Genomic DNA, 22,849 nt, shown 5'->3' with positions numbered 1-22,849 from the left:
ATGAGATTTCTGACAAACTGAGGTCACATGAATGCTTCGAAATTTAGTATAAATTCTACATCTATAAACCTTAGCTTCTTATTCGTAGTCCATAAAAAATTAAAACACCCAATTAAATGAGAGTGCATTTGGAAGCCTATTGCTTTGTTTGTTGATGCATTCTAGGCATAGACAGTGGATGACAGACATGCTGACTACGGGTGATCCAAGCATCTGAAAGACCGAATACCTGACCTGACTTAATGGAAGACTCCATTATATGAGAGCTAGGAGACAATGCGTGATAATGCATATTTAGACACAAAATGCAAATGCAGCAAAATTGAGAGAGGTTAAACATATGTAAGGAGATTTAGCTATGGAAGCTACAATGAACATTTTCACATAGATTGTATTTAGGAAGCAACCTCAGTAATGAGAAATTAAGTGTAAAAGACTATACTTGATAATTATAAAGGAAACTGTATGTGTCGAAGCGCAGTTGAACATGCACCTCGAGTTTGAATTAAATTCATAATCTGTGCTAATTAATGAAATTGAGGCATTTGGAAGAAATAAACCAGATTTAGCAAAAGTCCAGTTAAATGTCCACAATAAGACAAGTCATCTCTAGATCTGGCTTATAGATGCTCGCAGAGAGTGGCACCAGCACGGTGACTGGAACTGATTCTCTGACTCCAGATCAGCATATTCGACATTTTAATATTTTAATGCACATGCTGTTTAGCCAAACATACTTAGAAAGTTAATGAGCAGACTGCTGTGGTCATGTATAACATGTACAATATCAACATGTATAATAGGGCTCTTCAAATAATTTATCCAAAAGAAAGTTCACAAGGGCCAGACGTTTTCTGCATTTCTCTAAGCTAGCACTTTAATGCAAGTAACAGATTGATATGAAAAACACCATTAAAGATGTTTTTTTTTTTTGAATTGGTGTTTTTCAAAAAAAAAAAAATTATAAACCAACATTGTAAAATCTGGCTCAACAACAAAGAGTTCATAACCTTATCAAATAGGGCGATCAGCTTGAAATAAAAACATAATGATCCTTTTAACATATCAGGGCTATGGTTAAACAATGAAAGTAAGAGGAAAATCTTTGACTGTTGACCCACATTAGCAAAACAATGGCTATTGGAAAACAAACCAATTGCTGACTTTCAGCATTGAGAGCATGGACACACGTCTGTATATAAAACCAAACACAATGAGGAGATCATGTATGCAGGTTCTGTGGCACTTCAAGTTAGCACTTTTAACTAGCACAACAGACTATGTATAGATGAGACATGCCAGTTTAACACACAAAGCATTAAAATAAAGGCAAACATTTCGCAGTGCACTTTTGTTTCACTTAATCACTTAAACTTTATCTTTTATCAATATTTAGAAGAGCTAGCTGGCACTAGCTGTCTAATCTGTCAGATCTAACAACAGTTTTCCGGACTCTTCCACCACTTACTGCACATGCTCTGCAATGTGTGTTAACAATGGGATTGGTATATTTGACAGGTTAGGGACTTGTTAGCTGATCTGTGATCCTATTTATTGGTAGAGAAAGAAATACATATGACCACATACGATTTTACAGTTCATTTTTTCTGTGCCAAGAGTGCCAGGACATTCAGCCTGAACTAAACATCTGTGGTCTCAGCATGTATGCACATTGATATTGACCACTGGCATCCAAAATGGCGACCAGTCCCTGAAACATTATCATGCAAATCATACAGGCATGCACTTACAAAGGAGTGCCAGAAAGTACCATAATTACCAATGTTTTTTAACATGTAACATGATAGTACAATGGTATTTTTTTTATGTACCTTGAATTACCATCTTAATTCCTTGGAACATAAACATGGCAGTATGTCTGTCTATGTGTGGCCCTGCGATGGACTGGCGACCTGTCCAGGGTGTTCCCCTCCTTTCGCCCAATGTTAGCTGGGATAGGCTCCAGCCCCCCGCGACCCTGTACACAGGATAAGCGGTTGACGATCGATGAATGGATGGATAAACATGGCATTCATTCAGATGGAATATTTCAAAGTTCTGTAGTATTACCATTTGATACCATGGCTGTAAAATGGTACTATACCATCAAAGTACTTTCAGTATGCATAGTATGTGACTAAAATACCACTTGTTGGTGGTATACATAAACAAAGTCATTCTGAAAATTCTCTCAACCTCCATATCTGAGTCACTTGACTTCAGATCAAGTTGATATTCTTTTATCAGAGGCCAACACTGCTTTGAAATGAACCCACAAAGTGTTCTTCATATATTTGTTGGCTGCAGATTTGTTTTTGTGCCTTTCATACATTTGGTAGTGTTTTTCAACCAGTATAAATCTCCCTGTGGACTGGAGTCAGATAGTGACCTCATCAGAGTCAGAGCTCAATGGGAACTAACATCAATCACCAGGGGTCATTACCTTTAGCCCCTGGAGTGACTATGGAACATACGTGTCTACTAGTAGTTGTGTACTAGCTGTGTTTGATATTAAGTTTGATTTAACATTAAAAAGAGTGCAGTGGAATGTTATGTCTTTGCCATTGGCAGCCGTTTTTACATGTTACAAAACATGACCTCACATCTCCTGCTCACAGTCAAAGAATTCAATCATTAAATGCAAATTTTACAGATTAACATGACAATGTGATTCTTCCCTATACAGTGTATATATATGTAACCTACCTTTTGGAATCACCAAGACATCAATAATACATTAAACTGATTAAAAATAATGCAACAAAATGAGTACCATTTTGTTGCAGAATGTGGTACTCAAGAAACTTTTCTTAGTATTAGAAAAGTTGAAAATGCTTGTCCTACTTAAAGAAGTTATGGAAATCATGATTGGTGATGGGTCTAATCCGATTACAAATTCGTTTCTGTGATGTAATTAATTGCACAGTCAGTAGTAGTGTAACTCATTACATTTAAAATTCTTGTAATCAGATTACAGTTGCCTAGTTTTTAGTGAAAATTAACGAGGATAAAGGCGTTTTGATGTCGTTGAGTGGAAAAACAAAAACGTTTCTGTGAAGTGCTTTAAAAAGTAACTTAAAATAACTAGTAATGTGATTCCTTTTTTATTCAGTAATCTGTAAAGTAATATGATTACAATATACACAAAGTAAATTTGAAGTAGATTATTTTACTTTTAAAATACTTTCTGAGTAACTTGCCCGACACTGATCAACATACAATAACGTTTTCTTAAGTACTAAGATATGTTTTAGCAGTGGCTGAAGTGTCCAAATACTTTTGGGGCCACATAGTCTTTTATAAAATCTGTCTGTCTCTCTCTTACTAAACCCAGTAACAATTGATGCCACGTCATTTCCTTCTTGTATTTGTCCATTGTATTATTTTCTCTCTCACAGCAGACTGAGGCCCACTCCTCCTCAGATTCCCTCTTTTTATTCCACCTGGAATGGACTCCAGATGTTGAGCGGGGAGAGGCAGATACTGCTTGCTCTGCGATAGGAGTAATGGGAGAAATGGAGGGAGTAAGCGAAAGTAAGCGCGAGAATGTTGGAAAGACATAAAAGTTTGTCTGGATGCCATTAAGTACCATTTGATGTAATGTGCAGTTGGGGACATGACATTTGAAATGGAAACCGTGCACCATATGAGGAGGATTTAGGGGTCTTGGAGGTGAAGCAGTTGCTCAAAGTGTTTTTTAAAGTGCAAGATAAACACACCTTGGCTGGAGGCGCTGCAGTGCGCTTTTGTGTGTTTCCGGAAATAATTGGAATCTTCTTTCGCCGACACTCATTCCACGGCACAGTATCGAGTATAGCAATAACAAACACGGGTCTGGACAATTTTCACTAGAGCACAGTGCCCCTATTATGCGAGCAGGCAGCACCTCAGAACCTCACAGACACAAACGTCAAATTCAATTGAAAGCCTCCATTCGTTTTCTCAGTTGTATTTTCAAAAAGTGGTCTTGGTCTGTTTTTAAGCATGAGCTAAGGTTTCCTGCTTCCTCTGCTTCTTGTATTTCAAAAGGGGTCGGTTTTAAAATTAAATGTTGCCATTTTAAAATAAAACAACACTGTGGATTTTTAGCTTTGCGGGAACCATACTGTGAGCAAAGGTTGACTTATGGGTATCAAAGACCCTAGGAAATGAAATCTAGTTTTTTTACAGCACTGGCGCATAAACATCTCAGCGGTCCATATCTGGTTCCCCTTTCCTCCTTTCCCGAGTTGCAACAGCACTTTTTGGAACATTTGAAAATTTGAGCTGATGGAGCATATTTACCTCATACCAAATGCCTGAGAACAGGATTCTAGTAGCAGCTGAACAGGCAGATATTGTTTTCACAATGACAAACAGAATTTTGAGCCCTTCAAAATAAGCTTTAAACTTGATTTGTTGTCTGTGGTTTCCTTTTTGGTTTGTCTGAAGGTTGACCTCAACCATTCTATGCATACTGCATGGCACATGGCATTGATCCACAAATTTTCTTATTGGGATCCGCAGTTTGAAATACCATTGTAATTGCCTGATGATCATTAATTGGGTTGGTTTTAGAATCCACAATTAATCAAACACTTTATACAGCATTTAAACCTATTTAATAGTCTATCAGTAGCGTAACACAGTAATAAGACTACAAGGGAGTTTATAATTTTGAAGAAATAGCTTTGACAGCAAAGATTCCAAAAAGGGACCATTCGTTTGTGCGTGTGTTAGCTGTATGTGTCTATTCTCATGTCAGAATATAATGTGAACATTATTACATATTTATAATGATGTAATAACACATTGATATAATATGTTTAATGCTCTATGCTGTGACAAACATGTTTATAGTGTCAAACATTGTGATTCTGGGATTACTGTACAGTATGCATGTTGTAAAACCTTTGCATTGCCTTTTAAATAAACAGGATCCATAGCATTTTTACTGTCAAAACCATGAGAAACAAAATGAGAAGCATCTATCATACTTGATGATCTGTTTCCTGGATGTATTAGATTTCTCCTTTTTGGTTCTCAGACCCCATGTGCTCCGTACACATCGGAGCCAAAGCCTGATTCACTCTCCTATGGTCCAGTCGCACGCAAGAATCCAAGGGGGCACCGACAGCCACAAGGACTGATCAACTGGGTCATAGTGCCTGATATGTAGCCAGCATTAAAGGGTAACTAAACCCTAAACCAACTTTTTTTAGTTAATGATCTGTAAGCATGGGGCTTTATTAGTACTGGTCATTGATTCAAGTAATTTTTTTGACATTTGTGTATAAAGTGATTTAATTCTACAATATATGGTGTAAAAACGTCTGAGTGCTGCCCTCTTCAGGTTGAACGGTGGCCACTGCAGTTGAATTTTCCTATTGGCTGTTGCGGTACTTCGTGACGTAAGCGGTGACAGCTGACGTAAGCAGGTTCCAGCTCACCACGCCAGATTCATGTACATGTCGTCTTGCGACCGTGTGAGGAATAATAAATAACATAGAGTCTGACAGCAGCTGTCAATTCACTACGAGTCTCAGGTGCCACACCCCCCCCACCCCCCACCCCCCGCTCAGCCCCGCACTCGGTTCGTTCCCTCTATCCCCGCCGGGGTCTGCCCACTTTTCCTGCAGACTCTGAGCAGGTGTTTAGTTACCCTTTAATGACCAACCTCAAACCAATGTTAATAGATCATTTGAAATGTCTGTTTGAAAAAATTGTTGTAGCGATTATGGAAGAATGTTAAAACCTGTATTCACATACGCAATATTTGAATAATTCAGCTTATGACATAAGAAAATATAATCTTAAAAATAATTGTTACAAATTATTGTATTATTATTACATATTTAGTATATTCTTTATAGTAAATAAATATATTATTACTACCATAATAATGAAATATCTATACATTGTAGCATGCACATGTAAAGAGTCTCATAAATCAGTGGTTCTCAGATGGTAGGTTAGAACCCAGTAAGGGCTTGCAGGTCTGTTCTAATAGGGTCAAGGACACCAGGGTAAAAACAATGTTAAAAGCAAATAATAAAATGCAGTGAACAATGTAATCATGCATATTTAGCACAGCAAAATTAATAGGCCTATCTACTGTAGAAAGGGAGGAGAAAATCCTACCCATATTTTGTTGTTGACATCGAAGGTGTGTTCAATAAAACTCTAAAGTATAATTTGTCCCTCAATTTCAGACTGATCTCAGTAGGTGGACTTTTCTTGTGCTAAACTCTGTCTGTTTACAGAAATTCGTAGTACTTCCCCAATGGTCGAAGTGGGAAGTCTTTTTGAACATAAGGACATGCATTACAGCCCCATTACAGTCAAATGCATTCCATGTGAAATGCCCACAGAGGGGAGCCAAAAACGAGTTGTAAAGCAAGTAAATGCATTTAAGAAGACTGCATCATTTATAAACCCTACGGCCAACCCTAAACTCAACTGTCAGTGGAGTAAAAATGTAACCTTAGAGGGAAAACGGAACCTTCCAAACCGCTGATGTCATTCATTATGTGAAAACAATTACTTTCTGGTGTAAACGCAGGACAAGAACTCATGTCTCCAATGTGGCTGATGCAACAAACTTTCGGTTGCACCAGAAGTGCCAGAAGGTAAACGCATTTCAAAGATGCAAAAATGTCTAATTGGGAAATAGTACTTCACAGTAACTCTGCATGATGGGACTGATGCCAGGGTTAAGTTACTGGAACATTCTGTAACAAAATGCTGACTTCCTGTGTGATCATATTGCAAAAATGATAAAATGGACAGTTTATATGACACGCAGGGTTAGGAGGGTTACTTTTGAAATGTATTCCACGACAGAATACATGCTGTAAAATGTAATTTGTAACATATTCTGTTAGATTACTCAAGGTCAGTAATGTAATCTAAATACTTTGGATTACTTCTTCAGCACTGGTAGATTTTTTCACTTATTTTGACTATAAAAACTCTATACAAATCTTACTAGAAAAAATAAATTATGATCCTACGTGAATTTTCTTGATAAAAAAATATGATCAGTCTGTAACGATTAAGACAATGTATTTACATGCATTCTATTAGTATGTAGGGTACCTTTAAGACGCTGACCATCTCATTTGCATATGCGTGTACTGTGTGATTAGAGAGTTACTACTCAGTCTTTGTGCAGGTGCAGGAAGATGATGACCGATCTGCTCTCCCTGACCTTTATTATACTTTTATATGTATAAATGTTTCCCATCTGAAAGGACTAAATATTAAATGAAACAAATGACAATAAAATGCAAAGTAATCTCTTCAGTAATCTAAATACATTATAAATGTAACTGTATTCTCATTACCAGTGATTTAAATTAACTGTAGTGGAATACAGTTACTTATATTTGTTATTTATCGTAATCCCATTACATGTATTTCGTTACTCCCCAACACTGATGACATGCCATCATTCTCAAAACCACAAACAAACTAAAGTTAAAAAAAAAAAACTACCAGATTACATAATATAGAGGTTCACTTGCATCAATGATAAACATGGTTTGTGCTGAACACAATTTGTTTTGTGCTGTGAATTATTGGCTGCTAAGTGCATGAAACCATCAAAATAATACATTTTCTTAATCAACACAGTTGGTGTAGCAGATGATTATATCTGGATGTTTGCCGTGGCATTTAATATTATGTTTATGTCTTAATTTAAAATCCACCAGTTACTGATATTGTTTTTACAGATACTGTAGCTGCGATCTACAGTGAGTAGCTGGTCAAAAACACCCTTAATGCAGACCTCTTCGCTGCAGACGGTAGCTACTGTTGTTTTTTGGAAAAATGTACCTTGTGACAAACCATTATCCTGCCCTCCGCCCCCTGAAATAATCAGTTCCTGCATAGGGACCAGCAAGCTTTTTCAGGCCGGTGTGGAACCATGCAGGAACCTGCCTCCCATCCATATCAGTGGAAAAGGGCTATGAGGGTGCTACTGAAATGAGTGGGGGTGCTCTAGTACTGGTAGTTAAAGTGAAGATGCAATGAAGCACCAACATTGTTCAATTTATGGTGCTTTTACATCCATTTAAGGGTGCTTAGAACCCCTTTGGAACTTAGAAGGTTATGGTACAAATGCATTTCCATGTTTGATTTTAAGGACAATTTTGTTTGAGAAACCATTTTGGTACTGTGTTGCCCTTGATGACCTTGATGTTCAACAGGGGCGTTGCGAGAGGTAGGCATCTGGGACTTAAGACCTTGATGCATTGTCCCAAGCCCCTGATCTTTTTTGAAGATTCACACATGTTTTACTTCACAATCACAAATAAAATATGTATTATGACTTTGCCCACTATTCTGTCTTTTTTGTAATGTAAAGCAATGTGCTCTGGCCGTGGTAGATTACTGCTTGTGTCACCGATTATTGCTTGTGTCACCAGACCTATTCGAACTGCCCCAAGCGGGATTCGAATCTGCGATCCTTGGCATGGGATTCGGACATGCTAGCGAAGAGGCTATAAAGCCGTGGCCTTTAGCCTCAGTGGCTAGTGTGTCTTAAGGCCAGGAGAGTGAGGTTTACACAATGCACAGCGATCACGTACCAGCTGGCTACGTTACACTTGCATGTTCATTCAAGTTAACTGCAGAAATTACCATCAGCTGGGTTTTAAAGCACTTGCATTCACTAAAAAAAGCTCTTTGGCTGCACTTGATTCAATCATGCACAGTGGTTTCACGTGCTTGAAATTAGTTTTCTTAATTTAAAATTACTTTGTAATCTCAACACAAACACTTTGAGTAGAAAGAACCTAGTTGAACTGGGTAAACCCAACAAAGTTAGATGTGCCAATTTAACTCATATAAATCTCTTTATAATAAATAAATAAAAGTCTTTATGTACATACTAGTGAAAGTGAATGTTAGCTTGCTAAATACTGGACAAGCTGGTTGGAAGCACTACAGAGTGTCGTTTAGTAACTATGTTTTGGATAGCACAGCATTTGCTCAATTTAATTTCAAGTGTGACATCAACCTGTTAGCTAAAGCTCCACTTTTCCTCAATAATGGTAACTCCCAAAACTCCAACTTAACAGAAACTCTTAAATCTGAACATAAAAAATCATGACACACTAACAAATACACCATTTATGTTCATCTTGCACAAAAACACATAAAATAACACTGGATTTTAACATTTACTCTCCCATGAAAAGCATGCAGGAAATGGAAATCCATTGCCCAGATTCATCAATGCTACAGTAACATCACAAAAAGTATTCATGTAGTCCCAACTCAAAGTGGATTAAGTAAACTTCCATTTTACAAATGTAAATGGACAGGACACAATAAAAACAAGTTATGAAATTTTTTTTTTTTTGTGTTTATGGCCAACTGTTTATAGACCTGTTGTCACTCGGCAGGTTTTAACAAACCATGTTTCAAAGAAATTATGAAGTAATATACATGCATAACCAGGTACAGTACTATCCTCTGTTCAGCGAAATCGAGATCTTATGTCTGACATTGTAAGTTGATACTGTGGTTTGAACTTTGACATAAAGTTGCGATATAAATGTATATTTATAATGCACATACTTTGTAACAGATCATTGATCTTGTGCATTATAAAAAGCTAGATATCAGATCATATTTTGTCTATGTTTGATATAGCCAGTTACTGTAGCGTTACTTACCTAATGTTGGGAAAATCAGCTGTTTCAACTTTCACCTTGAGCTCAGCAAGTTAGAGAGCTAACTCATTCATGAAGCCATAGATAAATCAGAGGATAGTTGGTTCGCTTCTGCAACTCCGTTAATTTACCACTTTATCAAAATTCTTATGCTCGTAGCCTTGTAGTACATTGCCTACTAGTATACTATGTAGGGTGGCATCTTAAACAATATTATGAATCATATTTTCAGATGTGAAGAAAATAACAGTTTTCAAAAACAGACCGGAAGAGACAGTGAGCTCAAGAGGTATGACATATGACCCAGGACCAACCAAAAGTATATTGATTAATGCAGACAGGTCCTCTGGGGCCTAAGTCCTTTATATCTTAAAACCCTAGCCACGCCCGTGATACCCAATGTAAAATCTGAGTCCTAAAGTAAAGCATATGAGCGCTACTGGCCTAAAGAGATATTGGAAACATGAAATGATGTGCGCTAGGACCCTGCGAGTTGGCGCGCAGTGGGAGAGGAATGTGCGCACTGAGCTGGCTGGAGCTGTACGGGAGCGTGACAGGATGGCATAGGACAGAGTCTTGGAATTAAGATCGGGGCCGTTATTTGAAAGTCAGACTGCAAGTGAGACCAAAGTCAGACTGCAAGTGAGACCAAACGGACTCGACAGTTTATCATGTTTGCTGATGGGAGGTCGGAACTTCATGACAAATCTAATTCCACTTTTTTGTGAGTAACGCCGGGACAAAAAACAAACTATGGACAACAGCAGCTCTGAGGAATCGTAATTTGGCTGCGCTCAAAACCACAGGAGTACAGCTCAACACGCCTGGTTACAACATTTGATTTAGAAAGGCACATTTCTGCGCGTCGGGAATTTGCGCTTGTCGGATGCGTAAAGTTGATTAAAAGCGTCATATTTCAGATGCATGCACTGAGTGTTAAAATATCCCCACTTTTATATCGAGGCATGGAGGAAAGATAATGCATCATGGAAATGTGACTCATGTTTTAATAGAAGTGACAGTTTTTGATGATCTATCCATTCATAGGACGCACGTCAGATCAGTCAAAGCGACAGGATTAACAAACTTTTTGGCACCATCTAAAGTGTTCCTCTTTTCGCACTGATATTTCAAATTATCATCACCCCCCAAAAGCGTGTGCCCTGATGTCATGGGCTGACCTGGGGCCGAACATTTGATTGTGTGGGGGACAATGTCGGGACCCTGCGTCCGCATCCCGTTTTGGGTTCGTTTGTGTCTCCTGCTGCTCCTTCACGGCAGCGCATCGGAGTGCAGAGTCACCGAGGGCTGTCCGGAGCTCCTCTCCAGCGGTTGCAGCTGCACGGAGGACCGCGCAAAAGCTCACCCTGCGCCCGGGGCGCGGAGGAAAGTAAGCTGCGGTGGAAAGGAGCTGACGGAAACTCCCGAAGTCAGTCTGCTACCCAACCGGACCGTTTCTCTGTGAGTATTTCATTCATTTTCAAACTTTGGCAACACTTTGTCCATGTTACAAAAATGAAAAATAATATAAATATAATTATGAACAATAACATACAAAGTGCAGCTATTCAAAAACAGCTCCACACAATATTTACACAGTATATTAGGCTCGTATTACACTTCAAGCGGTTATTACATATGTAATTACAGTGCAATAAGCACGTTGTAATGGAACGTGTGACTCAAACTTTAATACCATGGTTTGAACTGTAAATTACACCAGACTATTTATGAAGACGTGTGTCATTATGGGTGGGTGCCTAGATTACGCTCATAACCCAATTCCTCCAAGGCCATAACTGTCAGCTTTCTGTTTATTTTCCTTTAGCAAAAGGCAATCATACATTATGTGAAATAAGACTAAGAAGAGGAGAAAACTTTGATGCACAGATTGTAGTATTTGAGAGGAACTTGTTGCAGAACACTACATTGAAGTATCTTGTATCCTGTCATCTCATTGGTCTCTTTTGTCAGAGCCCTGTCATTTTGCACATGCTTTTCACACGCCCTCTTTCTAGACTTCAAATGACTTGGCCATGCTAAGGGAGAATAAAAAGAAACACATTTCAACACACACACACACAACCCCGCAATATCTCTGCACTTTAATGACTGCTTGTCTCCTTCCTTTTTCAGTGCTAATATCCTAGTCTTTTCGTAATGGGTCGTATTCATATTGTTTGTGCCAGAAGTTAGACCTTCTCCAAAGTATTTCTGTAACAATGACCTACTGTGCATATTCTTTTCACACAGTAATAAATCTTTGTTTACACATCCATTTAACTTGTCAATTTCAACTCAAGATTTCAGAGTTTTAACTCCATTTCCATTTATCAGTAATTAAAAGAATATTCAGTGTTCAATACAAGTTAAGCTCAGTTGATAGCATTTGTGTCATAATGTTGATTACCACAAAAATACATTTAGATACATTTTAAAAAGTAAAAATCTGGGTTCCAGTGAGGCACTTACAATGGAATTGAATGGGGCCAATGACGCAACATGTCGATTTGTGGTATGTTTTAATCCAATAGCCATGAACAGAATATCCCTTATCCAAGAGCACCACTGGGAATTATTATAATGAAATATTTAATTTAGTAGGTTGGAATTTTTACAGTACAGTCTTGGTAAACTGGGAATAATATTCTGGTATTTTAGAGTAGATCTATGAGAGTTTGGGTGCCCTTAAAAAATACAAGTGGAACAAATATGCACTTAATCCCAGTATGAGACAGGGGAGATCAGTGTAGAGCTATGTGTATTTGTTTTGGTGAGGAGTGTGCTATTTTTAGTCTGTTTCTCGACATTTCAATGGATGCCGTGCAGCCATCCAATTTCCTTGGTGGTGTCGTACTGAAAATTGGTGTGGAAAACTGGAACTATCCACGAAACCCTGTGCCTTTTAGACTCTACCTATGGTGCCCTTTCTGCTCCACTTCCCAGCGGGAGCAGAACTTGCCTGCACATGGCTGTCGTAAAAACATAAACATTAAAAGTGCTCGAAACACCACGAACAAGCCCAGGAGAGGAGAACGAAGCCAAGGGATTGGTCCCCTCAGACGAGGAGGCCCAAGGAAGCCAGCACTCCATTTAAAGATACTAGTGGTTCTGCTTAATAACCACTCACATCTGCTCAACACATTGCCTCTGCGAAACCAGAGGAAATGGATAGAAAACAAACGATAGGAAGGCGGCAAAAGTAGGCAGGGTGGCAGATGACGGAGGTGCTTAGAGACAAGCTCTCATGAGCCTCTGCACCTCTTAACATCATTGATTATTTTCCGGACATGTGGAAAGCACACCGTGTGGCACTTTTACGAGGCTTTATGTCTTACAAGTAAAGTTTTCATAGTCTCCTGCCCCCTAAATTGAAAATGGGGAGCCGTTATTGAAAATGCTGTAGTCGGCACTCTTTAGTTAAAGTAGGTTTTCTTATCCAAGGTAGTTAATCAGATTATTTACAAAGTGCCTATAAGGGTGCTTTCACACTATCACTTTTGGTGCGCAGCCGGGTTCGAATGACATCAAAGTTTGGTTCGTTTGAATAATGTGTACACTGTTTTCCGAACTGAGGTGCACAATATGGTAGAATACATTTCTCATACCAGCTTCTCTCCAAATAAATCGCAATCAGAGTGTTGCTCACATTATTTACATCTCTTGCAACGACATCTGAGGGCTCGTGGCAGACAAACGCTAACATGTATCACATCAGGTCTGGACTAGTAATCTGGCATACCTGGCATTCTCCCGGTGGGCCGACGCACTTTTGGGCCGATGAAGGGTGGAATGGCCATCGGGAAAACCAAGTGGGGCCGGTGGTTCGGCTGCGAAACATGCCAGATGGGCCACGATAAGCAATAAAGAGCCGCTGTGTTATGCATGACTTGTAAGGTGATACATTTTACATACATTTATATTAGGCTTGGAATCTATGCCTTATTCAAATATCGATAATCAGAATATCAATATATATTGCTTATAAGTATTTTTAATAAAGCCTACACAATGTATTTTCATTTACAAGTATGTGTTTTTGTGGTTTGACAGCTTGAATGATAAACCTATTCAATGCTACATAATTGTTCAGTTTGCACAGTTACACCAGTTTCATACACTGACCTGGAAACTTGAAGCCCCTTACATCACTTGAAGAAGTACAAAAACCTTTGTAAATTTCGACTGCCATCAGCTCATGATGTGTGTGATATCTGCTTTATCCATGTTGAAACTGACTTCAGTAAATGTTATGCTGCCAATTTGTGGTCTTCCAAAGCTATTACCTCAGACTACATTGAATTGAATGCAACTAGCAGTGAATTGAAAGCACACAAATTAGGCTTCTAATTTAAATGTTGGCTGATGTTAATATATTGATGCCTTAAAAATGTATCAACAAAATAATGTACCGATCCTAATAATCAATATATTTATATTTTTTTAAATCCCTAATTTACATACTGTATATCAGTGTTTTTATCTCTGCTATTTAATGACATTATCATTTAGGCTTAGGTTTAAGGTTTAAGTTAGGGAGGTTGGTTTTGTTGATTTAAAAATCGATGGAGCATTAACCTTACTAACCTCATCTGTTTGGACAACAATGACAACAATGGAATCATAATTTGCACTTCTTTATCACAAATCAACCAAAAAAAAAAACATTTTCAGGGTAATATGCATGGCCATTCTACAGTAAACAAACAGGTGATAGGCTCTTTTAACTGCAAGGCAGGATTTTTATCCCTACAGTCACCGTATTGAGTGTTCCTGTGCTTTTATCAAAAAGTTGATTGGCTCATTTAACTTAATAGCAGGACTACAGTCGCCATTTTTAGCATTACGATTTTTTCCCCTTTCATATACATATACAAGTGGGCTGTCTCATCCAAATATAATGTTATTTCTCAGGGCCTGTAGACAATTGTCTTCACATGCTTGTCTTTATACTGTGGATGTGGAATGTCCGAAGTTGTGATGTTGGTTTCATTTTCTCTGACATGCCTTGGAATCATCTAGACAGCGTCAGGTGCACTTTGAGATACATCATTGTGATGAGGAGGAGGGCGTGGCTGGGCCGTGAGGATGCACGCCCAGTGCTGAGTTGCCCAATCAGTGGGAGAGAGATAAAGGAGGAGCCGGGGATGTCAGAGAGAGAGAGGCTTGTCTGCAACACTGGTGCAAAAACCTGGGATTCAACACCAGTGTGGCAGAGAAGCCTCTTGTTTCGGTAGGGAAAGGAGGAAGCAGGAAACGGATTAACAATCAACAAGACTGTAATTATAACATAAAATGCTGAACTAAAACATAACGACACACACATAGAGCGTCTGCGTGCGTCTCTCTCTCTCTCTCAGTAATTAAATGTATGCATTTAACATATTGCATTTTTGTATGAAGGTATCTCCTAAGGAAACTGGTTTGAGACAGGCTTCCAAAGCACCATAACATCATGTCTAATGATCAAGAAGAAATTCAAGTGAGCTTTATAGATAATCAAGCCAGACTTCAATGCTAATTTATTGGTAGAAATGGAAGTTTCCTTTCTTTCAACTGTTCCATCTGAAGACACAACTATGCTGCCTTTAAAAAAACAACCAGATTAAGGCATTTTAGATAGGGTTTTACACAAATATTGGATTTGAAAGTGCCTGATGCCTTTGAGCCTTTGCATACTGCCTGTGAAAGCAACATTTTCCAAGTTTCAGACACCAGCCAATGTTTTTTGGTAAGTCTCAAAACAGAATATCCAATGTTTAGAATGCAGTTCTAGAAATGTGAAAATCTGGCCTAGCTAAATGAGTGATAGCATGAGTTGTAGCCTACCTGCAACAGATATACAAAGACCTAGCTCAACACACAGGCCTCAAGAGGTCAGAATGTGATCTCTGGGGTCAATCATTTTGGTTAAGGTTATCTCTTGGGCCAGTTGCAGGCCTGAAACACAACATCTGGCATTCCTCAGCTGATTAGGTTAGATAAGCAGATGGCGTCCCAAAATATGGGGGAATAATCTCATTAATTAGCCAAAATTCTATTTAACTTATTGTTCACCCAAAGACCATGGCCCATTGGCTCGTTGGTGAATGAACTACTGTACTTTGCAGTACAACCTCAAGGCCACAGCCCCAACTTTGCCTCTACGTTTCTTAAAAAATAAACAAATAATAATGTCAAATAATATAATCAAATACATCAAATATAATAAAAGCATGAACGATGTGGTTTCTTCCGCAAGAGCATTTCATTGATTGCTTGTTGTTATTCGTCAAACAGCTCTGTAGAGGATTTGTGGCTACACCTCAGTATTAGAGTTTTACTGCTTTGAACTCTGCGAGTAACTGATCTATATCTTGGTGTGTGCGTATATGTGTGTTGTTTGATGCCGTTTCTCACATCATCCTGCTCTAGATCTTCATTACATCCCAAATGACTCATAAATCCTCTCAGGACAAGCATATACAGTTGGCATACACAAGTAATTTAGTGCTACTATGCAGTGTACAGCCCAATATATATACCATAAATGCCCATTTTTTTCACTTTCTCCCCATCTTTATGCAAACTCACCCTCTTTTCCCTCTCTCTCTCTCTCCTTCTTTCTCCACCCCTCTATCATGAGTTCATCCATACACAGTGAGTCTGAACCTAAATATTTAGCTCTCTTGGTAGGAAACTGCCATGCCTAAACCCTTTCCAGATGTGGGGGAGAGCAGTGTGCTGATTATAGCTAATTATGTGCGGCTGCACAGTGACTGCGCTGATAGAGGGGGAGGGAGAGTTAGAGACCGAAAGAGAGAGAGAGAGAAAGTGTGAAATAGAGGGAGAGATAAAGAAAATAGGGAGATTGAGATGAAGTGGTTGGGGTAAATGGAAAAATAATTTGTTGACAGTTTGTTTATCTGTTTCAGTGAGAATGAGATGGGAAAGTGTGAGAAATGAAGTGAGAAATGAAGCGTAATGCATGAGAGATGAGATTTTATAAAGCCGCAGTTTTGATCTTTTGTTGATCACATGTTTTCTTGTCATACAAATTAGCTGGTAAGAGTTCACCAAACTTGTAGACTGTAAAGTCCAAAGTATACTTCGGTCAGACATGAACGGTAAGTGTTTGCATACGTGTGACACAAATTTAATCATTAGAGTTCTCGAGCACTGAACACAATGCGGCCAGATGTTTCTAACCACACGTACTCTTAACGCAAAGTTTGAGCTTGCACCTGGAATTATTTGCACTAATTAGGGGGTCCACAAGGTGGCAGCACTTATAGCTGAGCCATTGGTGTAACAAAGAAGCCTAGAAGAAGATGTAATCAATGCTAAACAACACGAGACAGGAAAAACAACAACAGTGGATGTGCACGTCAAGGGTGTGTATGAGGAGGTCAGGAGATACCTGCATTTGTATAACAACATTTTGAGGGAATATAAAGACAGCTTTGTGGGTCTAAACTCTTGAAGAAAAATAGTCCAGTATCTCATGCACCAACCTCCTGTATATGTGCACTGTCTTTACTTTGAAAGGCTAGCGTTCAACTGTACGCAGTGTATGTGTGAATGGGAGTGTGTGTGTGTGTGTTTATGTTGTGTATGTTAAAGCTGAAGTGTGTAATTTCTGCACCATTAGAGTTACACCATGGAATTGCAACAACAATGATTGTTTTCAAACAGGTTTCCAGAACATCATCCCCTGTCTCCCATAGATCTGAGAGACAGATAGTCCCATGTTTTTTTTTTTTACATGTCAATAGCATGTTTTTTGGGCATGTTTCATGTAACACCATAATAGTCTTTAAAGTACCTTGGAGTACCAACTAAATATCATGATATATGACTATGGTAAACATTCAGTACCATGATATATCAAAGTACTTTGGTTTTACCATCTGATGATCTGATGACGTATTGTAGAACCACCACAGTACTCTTTTGAAAGGGTCAAATCAGTGTATTGTGTGTGGGTCCTGTTAACTACCATCATACATAGATGGTTATATATATATTACCTAGAATGTTGAAAATCTATTAATCCTATTGGAATATTGCCCAAAATACACTATACTCATAATAGTATTGGTTGTGGAAATACTTTTTTAACTACACAATAAAACAGTATGGATCTTCAAATCTCCATTACTACACTATACACAAATACCATTAAGAGTATAGTGTGTTTAGGGCCATATTCCAATAGGATTGAATGGTTTGTATTGGTTACAGATATGTATTGTCCCTAATGGTATCCACTAGATGTAACATAACATGACATCAATAGAAGCCACATATTACCAGTTGAGACCACCTTTATTTTATATTTTCCTTTAAAACCAAAACAATAAATAAGAATTTTTGTTAGGGTTTCCAATGTTTTATCTTAAATTTAAACTGAAACAAAATTCTTACCAATGCTAACCCCAAAACATCTAAACTGGACACCCAAACAGAGAGTCAATACACAGTCAGCAGCTTCACATTCTAAGAAAAACTGAACTAAACAAATCAAATTTAAAGACTCCATGAAATGGTTTTACAAATGCCATTTTCTTTCTGTGATAATCTATTTCTATCGGGAAGACATGCAGGCTTGAGTGAGGTTTATGATGCCATTTATTTGATGAATGTAAAACAGAAAAGTAATGTCTCTGTCTTTGGCGTATGGCGGTCCGATGGAGTTGTACTCGGAACCATCATGTCCTGCCGGAGATAGGAGGCAGGGGCGAGGAGCCTACTCCCATGCGGGACGGGGCTCAACTGGTGGTGGTGGGGTGGTGGAGGTTGCCGGTTAGCACAATGAAACAGCAATGTGATAGATTGTGAGCAGACTTATAAAGCAATGGCTTACATGAAATTGGCTAGAAATGACCCAGCTAATGATGTGATGATGTACAGCTGCTAGTCTTCCCGCTAGAACTACGCTGCGCTTCCATTTCCTGTTGTAGCAAGAAATATCAAAGGATTCTTTTTCCATATTCCTAGGAAGATACTTTAGCATAGTATATTAGCATATAGATGACCTCAAACATGGACTAAAAGCCAAAAAACAAGTTTTCAAGTTTTTATGCTCAAATCAGTGTTTGTTCCATGTTTTTTTTTAAAGAGATTGGATTTCTAAACAAAGGTCCAGGAGGAGCTTGTCAAGTTAGTCCTGTTAATCACAAAACAAGCACATATAAGCGTCTGCTTTCCTCACCACCCCAAATTCACCTTCATTTTTAATTCTAACTACCTTCAATTGCAGTAAGTAGTCTAGTTGGGGACGTAGAGCTAGAGCCTCATGCTCTAACCCTCCTTTACAGACAGCAAGACAAATGTGTTTACCTTTACTAGTCTGTTTACCATTTCCACATCAAGGACTAGGTGGATCTGCAAACTCATGAAATTTAGCTTACGCTAATCTCCCCACACATGGCCAAAGAGGACACGTCGTGTTGATCTCCATCTTTACCAATTAAACTGCGATAATGGTTTGACAGTCATGCGCCATATCAATATTTCTTCACTCAGTGTTGATCCACTGACTCAACAGTCATAAAATCAATGTTTGTTTAACGTTGTATCGGCATTCTCCTGCCACAGATTTGAGTGCTGGCATGCTTATGTGTTTTCAATGACTTTAAGAATGTGGGTGTGTGCTGAATATGTTGTTTCATATGTGTGTGTGAGTGTGTGTGTGTGAGTGAGTGTATGTGTGAGCGTGTATTTATCACTTTGTGGGTACCAAATGTCCCCATAAGGATAGTAAAACCCGAAATGTTTGACCTTGTGGGGACATTCTGTCGGTCCCCATGAGGAAAACAGCTTATAAATCATACTAAATTATGTTTTTTGAAAATGTAAAAATGCAGAATGTTTTCTGTGAGGGTTAGGTTTAGGGGTAGGGTTAGGTTTAGGGGATAGAATATAAAGTTTGTACAGTATAAAAACCATTATGTCTATGGAAAGTCCCCATAAAACATGGAAACACAACGTGTGTGTGTGTGTGTGTGTGTGTGTGTGTGTGTGTGTGTGTGTGTGTGTGTGTGTGTGTGTGTGTCTGTAAAGCTGTTTTAAAATGCCAATGATTCCATCTTCATTGGTGAACTTGATCTGATGCCCGCTGGTGGGCACACACTCTCTGTGAGGTTTGTGAACGTACACTCCTTTAGACAGCTGCAGCAAGTATGTGTGCATCTGTCCATCTGTTACACTCTTATTTCATTTGAACTTCAGTGGGGTTCAAAAGTCTGCTTGTGAAATGCTTTTGTATATATATATATATATATATATATATAGTCCCAGATTTTGAATTTTAAACCCCACTGTACTGTATGCTGATTTTTTTCCCAGTATCAACATGATGAACTTTGGAAAACGGGCTCTTGAGTGTGTTGTGCAATCATAACTCAGCATCTGTATGGATGTATGCACACAGTTCTCCTTCAGGTCAGAGAGTGAAAAGAGGGGAGTGTGTTTTCAGAAACCTTCCTGACAGACATCCGGGGAATTGTGTGGATGGGCGTCCTCGGAATTCCGGCATTCCAGGAGGGTTTATTTTTGTGGGAAAATGCGACGAGGGGAGAGGAGGGGAAGGGAGGGGAAGACCGCACGTGTTCTGAGAAGGGGCGGCGGTCCACAATAAATCAAAAAAGCAAACAAAGACCTAGACACTGGATACCATGAGCCTAACCCATCACACCTGTCTCTGCCACACATGCTTTGACCTCTGACCCCTCTATCCTGAACATATAGGTACAAGTCAGTGCTATTAGTAAGTAGAAAACATTCTCTGTGGAATTATTAAAGGGACAGTTCACCCAAAAATGAAAATTCTGTCATTATTTACTCACTATGATGTTGTTCCAAACCCCATATGACCTACTTTCTTCCTAGAAACACAAAAGGATATGTTAGACAGAATGACTGCCTCAGTCACCATTTACTATCATTGTATGGAAAAAATATACAATCTGCATAATATCGCCTTTCATTTGCAGAAGAAAGAAGGTCAGATGGGTTTGGAACCTCATGAAGGTGAATGCATGATGACAGGATTTAAATTTTTAGCTGAACTATCCCTTTAAACATTATACATTCTGTGTTTATTTGTGTGACCAGTTTGGATGGGAATTTGCAGATAAAAAAATCCCCCAGCAGTGTCATGTTCGACATAGAGGGAGAGGGAAAGAGATGCTCCTCCCGGTGCACAGCGGGATCCACTGTTTAGATAGTTTTTCCTTTCACTCTATTTGTCTTAACTGACTCCAAAAATGGTTGAACTCCCTCTCTCTCTCCCTCTGTTTCTCTTTTCATCTCTTTATCTCTCTTCCTTTTCCCGTGTCCATAGCCTCTCATTCTGTTCTGAAACACTATATCTCTTTCCTTTCTTTATCCCTCTGCGTAACTCTCTCTTCAGCTGTCCCCTCTCGTTCACCACAAAGCTTCTGGATCACTGTTCTTGGTGTCATGTATCAAATGGATGTGTATTAATGTACAATGTAAGTGTAAATGTGAGCACAAGGGGTCAAATAATTAGCTTACAGTGATTTACTTTAAATGGACTGCATTGTAAATGTAGATTTATGCTAGGCAACTGTACGTTTTGGTAGCTTCAGTACCTTTTTTACTTAGGCACTGTTTACACCTTGTATTAAGATGCGTTTTTGGGCTATCCGGTCACATGTGGTCAGATGAGACACATCACCATTTACCCCTAGTCTCTTTTCATCAATTGTGTTCAGATTTCGAGGGGAGGGTCTCTGATTTCATGACAACATACATTAATCATTTATGTCAAAAACTGTATAAGAACAAAAAGAAAAAACCTGGCACACTGTTTCTACCAACTGGACTTGCATTTATTTTAGGCACAAACATGAGCAGAATTCTCAGTTATTTTAGTGAAGCACCTGCTATGAACTGTGCTTCCGACAAGTGTGCTTCTTATTTGTGTCCTGCATGTTGATATCAGACACACTGAAGTTCTTTAAAAGCAAGTATATATACATATATATTTTAAAATGTTACGATTGGATGGTTATTTCCTTTCAAAACCACATTTTTAACTTGACATATTTTCGACTTTTTTTTCCTTTTGTTTTTGATGATCTCATTAAAACTGACTTTTTTTAACTATTAAACTTTTTACCTCCATCATTTATTTATTTTGACATTTTAAAATGCTTTACTGTCTAGATTTGATTGTTTTAGTCTTGCCCCTAGACTTTCTATATTAAACTATGAAAATGCATTATACAATTACAAATGTTTTCATGTTTAAAATTATGATTATATAAACAAAGAGTGAAATAAACATAAACCATTTCAAAATTTATTGTGTGAAATGTAATTTCTATCAAAAGTATTCAAGTATTTTTCAAAAGTAATAACTGTCCTACAGTTTTGGCATGATTTCCACCACACCAAAATTGTTTGCCCCTAATATATATGTATGTGTCATTAATTTTTTATTTTTTTCAAAAGTTAATTTGTGTACCAATTTGACAAAAGTGTAATTGAAGAGAACAAAGTGATGTTTGATGCAAATATATTAAATCTATATGGTTTAATTGGGCATAATTTCCAATCAAGCTGAAATTTTGCCAATAATATTTGCCAAATTTGCAATGGTATGTAAACAGTATCTACCTTTATTTGCACCAGGGTGCAAATAGTATCTGCCATAAAAAAACAAAAAAAAACACACACAACATAGCAACAATTGTTTGTTGTCCTTCTCTTGACCAGTGGCCTGTGCATAATTATAAGCAAAAGTGCAGGTCCAGCCCCTTTGTGTTTGCAGTGAGCCCTTTCAGCATACAAACCAACACCCTTCTCCAGTTATCTGGGTCAAATCACACACACACACACACACACACACACACACACACACATACAGACAAGTTCCCAGGGATATAGCGATCTTGGTTCTCGATATAACTGTGCTGGTGGCCTTGCATGATTAACATTGTTTAGAAATGTTGTGCACATTCCAAAGAGGCCAATTAACATTTACAACACTACTGTAGCATTTTAGAAATTGCCTAGTTCAACTAGTCCATGCACGTTTCTTTATTTACAAATGCACGCTGTCTTTTTTTGGTTACAACAACTTATTGTTATATTTTCTACTCTGTAGTGGCTTGCATGCACTGTATTTATGTGCATATGTAGTTTCTATTACGTGTACGAGAAGGGCGTTCATGGCC

At 38.4% G+C, this 22,849-nt stretch overlaps 1 protein-coding gene across 1 annotated transcript in view; it reads left to right on the top strand.

Annotated features, from left to right (window-relative positions):
• The first annotated feature begins 10,255 nt into the window (after positions 1 to 10,255).
• The window catches only part of LOC127621450 (adhesion G protein-coupled receptor A2-like), a 95,455-nt gene continuing 82,861 nt past the window's right edge, over positions 10,256 to 22,849 (top strand). The window contains exon 1 of the mRNA XM_052095040.1: positions 10,256 to 11,123. Within this exon, the coding sequence (XP_051951000.1) occupies positions 10,876 to 11,123 (248 nt within the window). The 5' untranslated portion in view covers positions 10,256 to 10,875. The remainder of the gene's footprint in view (positions 11,124 to 22,849) is intronic.

The sequence above is a fragment of the Xyrauchen texanus genome, chromosome 27 (genome assembly GCF_025860055.1).
Source record: "Xyrauchen texanus isolate HMW12.3.18 chromosome 27, RBS_HiC_50CHRs, whole genome shotgun sequence".
NCBI lineage: Eukaryota > Metazoa > Chordata > Actinopteri > Cypriniformes > Catostomidae > Xyrauchen > Xyrauchen texanus.
The sequence above is the reverse complement of the archived record's forward strand: the minus strand, read 5'-3'. Positions and strand labels throughout refer to the sequence as shown.